Source organism: Pogona vitticeps, chromosome 12 (genome assembly GCF_051106095.1).
Source record: "Pogona vitticeps strain Pit_001003342236 chromosome 12, PviZW2.1, whole genome shotgun sequence".
Classification (NCBI taxonomy): domain Eukaryota; kingdom Metazoa; phylum Chordata; class Lepidosauria; order Squamata; family Agamidae; genus Pogona; species Pogona vitticeps.
The window spans coordinates 22,141,236-22,149,596 of record NC_135794.1 but is presented as its reverse complement, the minus strand read 5'-3'; the positions used below and the strand labels follow the sequence as shown (position 1 = coordinate 22,149,596).

Here is an 8,361-nt window from a genome sequence, read left to right as displayed (position 1 = left end):
AGTGTAAAATGACAGTAAGTTTTTGGCGGTTATTTCCAAATCAAGGGCTCTTTGGTGGGACTCTTAGGGCCAAATGAATAAGTCTCCCTGGCATCATGAGCTTTGCGTTCCCTTTGGGTTGTGCATTCTGGCGAGTGAGAAATAAATACAAGCTGCTCTGAAAGGCCTAGATGCACGAATCTTGATGCTTGATACTGTTTTTGTCAACAGTAAAAACAATAACGACTCTACAAAACTGTCCCGAGTCGAGTATGGATCTTTATTTGCAATCTATGTCAAGGTCCTCGGGCCAGTACTGATCGTCCATATAACAGTCACTATCGGTGTCACTGTCTGGAGGGTAGGAGGAGAGGCTGGAAGCCAACATCTCTTCCCACGGTACCTCCACCAACCTGTAAAGCTCCATAGAAGTCTGAGCGTCTTCGACGGATGAATGACCATGCTTGCTAACCTGAAAAAAGAGAAGGGAAAAACAAATTGAGTGCAAGATTCTAGTCCTCAAGATATACCATGTGCTTCAGACTCATGGTGACCTTTGTAGGGTTTCTGCAGTACATGAGATATTCAAAGAGTGGTTTATCATTGCTGTTCTCCCTAGACGTTTCCATGGCCGAGCAGAAATTTGAACTCAAGTCTCCTAGTTCTACATTCTATTACTTTGACTATGCTTTCCATCTATAGTGGACCCTCAACTTACAGATGACTCGACTTACAGATGACTCGACTTACAGACTTCTCTGGCCACAAAATGTAGGTTCGACTTGCAGCCGGAGAATCGACTTAGACCAGAAAAAAAACCAAAATGGAACCAAAATGGAACAAAAACGGCCGGTTATGGGATTAATCGGTTTTCAATGCATTGTAGGTCAATGGAGACTCGACCTACAGACTTTTTGACCTGCAGCCACCGTTCCAATACGACTTAATTCCATAAGTCAAGGGTCCACTGTAATATCTGGGTCCAGCCTATGGTCTATGATGCTGGCAGACCTAGTCCTTAAATATTTCACAGCCCTTGGAAACCCTAACGGGGTCACCATGATCTGAAATCAATCTGATGGCGTATTCCACACACCCCAGTGAAATGATCCAGAGCCAGCTCACCAAGATATAAATCTGCACCATTATGTTCACAGCAGAAAACCATATACAGATATATACAGTTAACTTTGCAACATGCCTAGATGAAAGTACAGTCGTGCCTCGCACAGCGAGGTTAATCCATTCCGGATTAACCCTCGCTGTGTGAAAACATCGCTGTACGGATCAAAAAAAGCCATTGGAACACATTAAACTTCATTTAATGCGTTCCAATAGGAGCTTTACTCGCCGTACAGCGATGTTGCTCCGATGGCCGGCAGCCATTTTCGCGCCCTCCCCTCGCTTAATGAGGGCGCGAAAACGCTGCGCGTGGCCATTTTGGGGCTTCCAGCGGCCATTTTGAAGCCGCCGAACAGCTGATCGGCGGGTCGCAAAGTGATTTTTTCTGCGATTTTGAGCCACAGGGGCCGTCGGTGTGCGATCGCATTTGCGATCGCTAGAACGGCCTCGTTGTGCGGATTCGTCATTCTATGGTGCACTCATTGTGCGAGGCACCACTGTATATCATTTGAAAGTGCAGTGCAGTTTATGGGGATGCTACAGACCTCCAGGCATCCTGCCAGCGGCCCCCACAACCTTCTGCCACTAGCCATGTCAGATGGTGTAACCAGGCCGTAAAGACCAACAAAACCCTGTCTATTCTCCAGTCCTGTCTTCGCAAGGACCTCCAAGCCTTTGTTTCTGAATCCTCTTGGAAAGGCCTAAGAAGGCAAGACCGGTCAAGAAAAAGTCACCTGTATCTTTTTCTTCAGCAGCTGACTAGCCAAGTTCTTGAGGGAGACACTGTCTTTCACCTTGAGCCCCATCTTCTGACTCAGCAGGGGACACTGGCTTGTGTCGCGGGTCCAAGGTCGAGGGTGGAAATATCTTAAGGCTCGGAAGTCGTTGTGGATGGCGTGTCCCACCACAATTTTGTCTCTTAGGATCTGCAGAATCTGAAAGGACCAAAAAAATGCTTGTGTAACAAGACTGCCTGAGAGGAGATGCTTAAACGGCTGAACAGCACCAGACTCTACATATTGTTTTTCAGAAAAACAAGAGGAACCTGCAACGAAATGTTGCAGAAGGGAGGGCTTGTATTCAGGAATCTTCTCTCCCCGTCTGCCATTTTTAGCCCTCCCCCTTGGCCCAATAAAGGCATGACATTTGTGGTAACTTAAAAGATTTCACTCCCGTCTTTTTCCCCCGATGGCAAATATCTCCGGTCACCCCTTCCTACAACATGCTGATCTCTGGTTATACATACAGAGATTCGTTCTCAGCCACACTGCTTCTGCTTACCTCGCCTTGGGCCACCCTGAAAGGACAGGCTGTTTGTAAGTCCCGCCGGGTGATTCCGCTCCACCGAGTCCGGTAATCTACCACTGGAAGCTCTGGAAGGATATATTTGTCATAGATCACATCCCCGTCGTAATTCACCACCGTGCACCGGGCTAATTCGCTCGTTCTCCCGGAAGGACCCGTACCGACCATTTCACAGTCAATGGCCACACATTTCTTAGGCTTTCTCAACCTTGTTGGGCAAGACGAGGGGCCCAAACCGGTCGCAGAGCGGCCGGGCGAGGTCACCCGATCCTTGAAATCTTGCAAAGACGCAGCATCTTGGGCTGGTTCCCCTGAAAGGACCGGTGGCGCTGGAGACTGGGTGTCAAGCTTCTTCGGAGCCTTCCTTGAATCCTCCTCGAGAGGCTTACGATTCTGAGTTCCCTTCCACTGCACGGAGCCCTGGATTCGGCTCACTTTAGAGGCACCTTCCATGTTCATCAGGATCTTCTCTCCTGGACGGTGGCTTAGCTGATTTTTCTGCTCCAGGGCCCTGCGTGCCGTAAAACGCTGGTGCTTCCGGCTTCTCTTTTTACTCAGAGTGCCGTTTTTATGGAGAACATGGTACGGATCCCATCCGGAGCAAGGGCATTTCAGAACCAGGCCATCCACGCTCAAGGCACCCATTTCGGATGCTTTTGCTAGACTCGTCTCCTTTGCCATTAATTCGGCATGAGAGGGCATCCTGAGAATGCAAAGGGCGATACAGTTAGGAACATGGGAGGAGAAAAGCTACTGCCCCAGATCTGAAAAGTATATACAAGGCGGAGGATGCATTTGGTACCTGTGGAAGGAACACCACTTACTTTCCACTAAGGCACTCACATCACCTAACTAAAGCACCGCTGTCCAACCTTGGGTCTCCAGATGTTGTCTTGGACTGCAACTCCCAGAAATCCCGGCCAGCACAGCGAGTGGTGAAGGCTTCTGGGAGATTCAGTCCTAGAACATCTGGCGACCCAAGGCTGGCAGCCAATAAATCAAAGACACCAGGACCTAGTAGCCACTCCCTGGATAATTTGTGGTAGATTTCCACAGGTTTCTGACTTTAATCAGAACAAGGAGAAGTTGAACAAAAAATAAAATAAAATCAGAAAGTTGGCAAAGGGAGTCCTTTCCTAAAAGTCCTCATGCCATTTCTACTTCGATAGTCTCCTCTCAAAAAAATTCATCTGCAATAGACAAGTGGGCACGTTTAATATTGATTATGAACTGCTATTTACTGCATCAAGATTCCCATTTGCTTATAAAGTCATGTATAAGACAATGGCTTCCAACCTTAGACCCTCCCGCTGTCTCAGCCAGGAAGCCTCAGTCAACCTGCCCAAGGGTAAAGGATTCTGGAGCTGAAGTCTAAAACAGCTGGAAGACCAAAAGTAAAAAAAGCACTGATTTGTGTCTTCTCCCCCCCCCCCCTTTGCAGGGTTGTCTTTGTGTATGGAATCTCATCCTGGCTGTAAAAGTGGGCACTCAGCTGGTAGCATGGCTGCCCAGAGAACAGGCAGGAGGCGGAAAGCCCTGGGGCACTGCCCTTCCATGATCGTTTCTCTCCATCCTCAACACCGTCCCGTGTGTCTAGAAGTGACAGCCAGCCAGACAAGGTGGGGCAGAGAAAAGAGAGAAAGGATGTGCTCTCTGGTTCATCATCTCAACCAGGATGGGTGACACGGCTCTCCCAGGTACAATTAGTCCTTACGGATCACCATCATCAACATCTTGGAACTGCAGCACTGGAAGGGACTCTCATGGATCGTGGAGTCCAGCCGCCATCAAGGAGGCACAAAGGGGGAATCGAACTCCCAACCTCTGGCTCCAGAGCCCTAAACCAATGAGCTCTCCAAGCTGTTCCCATTTTTTCAAATTTTATCCTGCAGTTCTAAACTCTGCAAAACCAGTTCTGAGAGGTGGCGACTGCTGTAGATTCCCAGTCCAGCCACAGCCGGGAACCTATATATTCGGCCACCCCGCCCATAATGATGTCACAGGCCATACCTGTAGAACCTCTCCTGCTAGCCAGCCCGATGGGCCACCTCATCATCATCTTCTCCTCCTCCTGATCTCTCCTTGGAGACCTCCCTTAAACCTCACCAGCCCACACCTCAGCCCCACCTCCCCACCCCCACTTTGGACCATATCTCCCCAAATCCCTGCTGACTGGAGGACTCCTGATCTTGGGTGGGGGGTTTCCAAAATTTCCACTCTTGCAATCTCCCTACCCCCTTCCCTCTACACAACTCTTCCCCTCCCCGATCCTCAAAAGTATCAGATTTGGGGGAGGGGGGGACAGGACAGATCTTCATGAAATCCCTTTCGTCCTTCCGCAATCCGCCCTCCCCATGTCCTTTTTTTCTTCCTTTTTTGGCTGGCCTATAAAAAGGAATCCGTTCCAAAATCCTAGGAAAGGGTTTCAGGCAGCAAGGAAGGGAGCCTTCCTGCTCCCAGTCCCATGCCCCCCCTCCCAGTTTAACCAGAGGGGATCCTCACCGTCAGGGATCCCACCCTCCTTCTTCAACCCCCCCCCCCCAAAAGTAGCTAATGGGTGGGAGGAATCTCTAAAGAGATAATAGGACCCATGTCTAGATTGGCGGGGTATAAATCTAATAAAATAAATAAATAAAATAAATAATGTCCTCTCCCTGGGAATCTCGACACTGACCCTTTCTAGACATCATCCTACTATTCCCCCCCTTTTACCCCCCCCCCCGATTTCCTATTTGCCCCCCCCCCTCACCGACCCACCCCCATGCTCGCCTTACCTAAGCAAAGCCGGCTCTCTCCCCCACCACCCACGTGGCTTTCCCGGAAGTCCAGAGCGCTAGCGTGTCTCCCACATGCCCGGGCAAGTCCGGCGCTGCGGCTCCTCCCCTTGCCTTTGATTGGACGCTCGGGCCAAGAGGCGGAGTAATATCTGCATAAAGAGGAGTGTCGGGGAGGGGGGGGAGAGAGCGACTTTAAAAATCCCTCTCGCACTGCGCATGCTCGCAAAGGGATTAAAACTTCTAATTTTCTTGTCAATTCTCGCTGGTGCCTGTTTACTCGGAAGGAAATGTTGCAGGTTCAAAGGCTTGCGGTTTTCGCTTTGCAACTGTATCACGTGTTTTTTTACTTGGAAATAGTTTTACTCTTCTAGCCTCTGGATTTATTTATTTATTTATTTATTTATTTATTTATTTATTTATTTATTTATTTATTTATTTATTTATTCAACTTATATGCCGCCCACTCTGCCCAAAGGTCTCTGGGCGGCTTACAACAATTAAAATTCAATTAAAATGCAATAAAAAATAAAATTATTTTTGTTTTATTTATTTATTTATTTTGCTTGTTACTGTTTTTTTTAACTTTGGTTATTGTTCCGTCCTTTGTTCGCTTGCAGGGTGGGGTTTTAAGTGCTGCAAATCACCCCGAGTAGTGGCTTGCCCTTAGATGGGCGGTATATAATTACTCTAAATAACTAAAATAAAAAGTAAATAAGTACATTGCACTGGAGACCAAACATCATCCACATTGTCATATTTATTTCTGTTGGGCTCTGCACCAGAGTCCATTCCAATACAATCCAATGCAACGCATTTAGCCACAATCTTAATGTTTGTGTTCATGTGTGAAAGATCTTGTACATCGACATAAAAACTTGAAAATGAATTTGGCTGCTGCCAGCAAGGGGGAAAAAAAAGACAAGAATTATAAAGTGGAAGGTTGTTCTTTGTGTCTTGTGAAATATGGAAATGTGAAAAGAAAGTCTCCCAATAGCAAACATCCTGGTCTGTAATAGCACTTGGTTTATTCTGGAATTAATGGAGAGGTGGTCCAAAAGAAAGCCACCGTTTCCCGAAATACTACTCGATAGGGTGGAACAAGGCTCTGTGCTGGGTTTTGCTGTCCAAACTGTGCCGCACGTGGGCCCCGTCAACTCACAGCAGGTTAGTCCTCTTCGGGAAGATTTTTCATTAGCAGCTCCGGCAGTGTCAGACAGGTTGGGAAATTGATTGTGCTCCTTTGTGAGCCTTTCCATCCTGCCTCCTCCTCTCTTTGCAGAGGGCAGAGCTGTCCGTGGCTGGCCGAGGAGGCAGAGATGCTGCATGGCGGCCAAGGAGCCTGGCTCATGGCGTGAAGAGCCAACCTCTTGGACAGCCTGCGCACCCGTGCGGGCTGGTAAAAAAGCGCCATAGGAGAGTCTGGTGGAGTGTTCCCGTCAGCCCTTCAAAAGGACGGATCCTGAGGGCCGGCAGCTCCCAACGGTGTGCTCTGGGGCCACTTCTCTCTCTCTCTCAATGCTGGGAGCATCCAACTTTTTGGCTAGATCACAGGGCCTGTCTAATCCCCTCTCCCCTTCCCTCAAGCGACAAACCACCATGCTACTGAAAACAGATATTATTTGCTGTTCCATCCAAGGTGAGATCTTGGATCAAATAATTTCAGAATTCAGGTTTCTTGTCTAGCCAGGTGGACTCTGCTCTGAGCTCATCATCATCATCATCATCATCATCATCATCATCATCATCATCATCATCATCATCATCATCATCAAAATATAAACAAATGTGCCATCAAGTCAATTTTGACTTTTTTTTTATAGATTTTTTTATTTTTCCAAAACAAATACAACAATACAAAAATACTTGCTTACTTTTGATAATTACTTAAATTTAACTTAATTCTGACCTTTTCAGGGGTTTTCTAGGTAGAGAATACTCAGAAGTGGTTGACTATTCCCTTCTTCCTGGGGAAGCCTTAAGATTGTGCAGCTGGCCCAAGGCCCCCCAGGCTGGCTCTTCTCCCAGGAGGCCCAATGGGAAATGGAACTGCCAGCCCCTGGCTCCACAAGCCAGAGACCTAACTTACTGAGCCAGCCAGCCAGCTTATTCCCATTCATACCTGGGAACTAAACCTAGAGTTCTCTGAATCTAAAAAAGAATAGGTTTTTTACCACCAAGCGCCATTATCTTCCTCGTCCATGCAATTGTTATTAATAACAAGAGCAGTTCAAGGAACTTGGCAAAAGTCAAGCACAAAACGGCTCAAAGCTACAGCAGGCGTTTGTGCATTTTCGTCTTTCCTGCAGCCCTGCTGTTTCTCCTGGTCCCTCCTCATTAATTTTGGAAGCTTCCTGCTGTGCCCGAAATCTGAAACTGGTCTCCTCCCCTTCTGTCCTCCGACGACCCTGGAGGCCCAACCCGGAGGAGCGAAGTGGCAATTTGCACTTTCCGTCCATGCAAATAAGATGCTTAATGGGGACGGGTGCCTGCTGGTTCCGTGGCAGTGGGGTGGCAGAAGGCACGGCGTTTTGTGAGAGCAGGCAGAGAGAACAGTGCCTGGCCAGCCTCTCTTCCTTGTCCTCAGATGAAGTCGGGAAGGGAAGGGAAGGAAGAAAGGGCAAGAGAGTCCGAGTGCGAAAAGAGTGCCGAGAAACCTGAAGGCCTGCGATGACCTACCTATCGGTCAGTCTATCTGATGGCCCTAAAGTTGCTGTTTGAAATTACAGGGAATCACTATGCTTCCTGAGGCAGAGGCCTCGCTTCCCTCTGCAGATAGGGCAAGGAGAGGAAAAAACAGTCCTGCCTAAAGCCCAGGGGACTCAAGTAACAGGACTTGCCATCAAGTTGGACTTAAGTCACACCAGCGACTTAAGTCCACACTCAGAGTCAGCTCATTATTATTTCTTTATGACTCAGACTCAACTCGTGACTCAGAACCCACCACTCCCTTCAGTTTGTTCTGGGGGGAAAATGTTGTTTTTAATACGTACACAGACTAGAAGTTAGGGACTCAGGTAAAAGGTAAAGGTAAAGGTTCCCCTTGACAATTTTTGTCCAGTCGTGTTCGACTCTAGGGGGTGGTGCTCATCCCCGTCTCCCAGCCATAGAGCCAGCGTTTGTCCAAAGACAGTTTCCGTGGTCACGTGGCCAGTGCAACTAGACATGGAACGCCATTACC

At 48.1% G+C, this 8,361-nt stretch overlaps 1 protein-coding gene across 2 annotated transcripts; it reads right to left on the bottom strand.

Moving 5' to 3' along the window:
* Positions 1-240: 240 nt before the first annotated feature.
* On the bottom strand, positions 241-5,295 carry AEN (apoptosis enhancing nuclease). Of its 2 annotated transcripts, none has more exons than XM_072981731.2 (4): positions 5,181-5,295; positions 2,383-3,109; positions 1,836-2,036; positions 241-451 (listed from the first exon to the last, which is right to left on the bottom strand). In XM_072981731.2, exons 2-4 carry the CDS (start codon positions 3,106-3,108, stop codon positions 260-262), a joined length of 1,119 nt encoding a protein of 372 aa, XP_072837832.2. In that variant the 5' UTR covers position 3,109; positions 5,181-5,295; the 3' UTR covers positions 241-259. The 2 variants fall into 2 exon arrangements, with proteins under 2 accessions (XP_072837832.2, XP_020637333.3); XM_020781674.3 differs by lacking the exon at positions 5,181-5,295 and adding an exon at positions 4,417-4,873.
* Positions 5,296-8,361: the final 3,066 nt, after the last annotated feature.

What these genes read in the sequence shown, in the direction of transcription:
- AEN (XM_072981731.2), bottom strand. Translation starts at nt 3,108, where the DNA reads ATGCCCTCTCATGCCGAATTAATGGCAAAGGAGACGAGTCTAGCAAAA. An exon ending in TCAGGGTGGCCCAAGGCGAG is followed by an intron (nt 2,037 to 2,382) that starts GTAAGCAGAAGC and finishes TGGTCCTTTCAG; the next exon opens with ATTCTGCAGATCCTAAGAGA. An exon ending in TGCTGAAGAAAAAGATACAG is followed by an intron (nt 452 to 1,835) that starts GTGACTTTTTCT and finishes CTCTTTTTTCAG; the next exon opens with GTTAGCAAGCATGGTCATTC.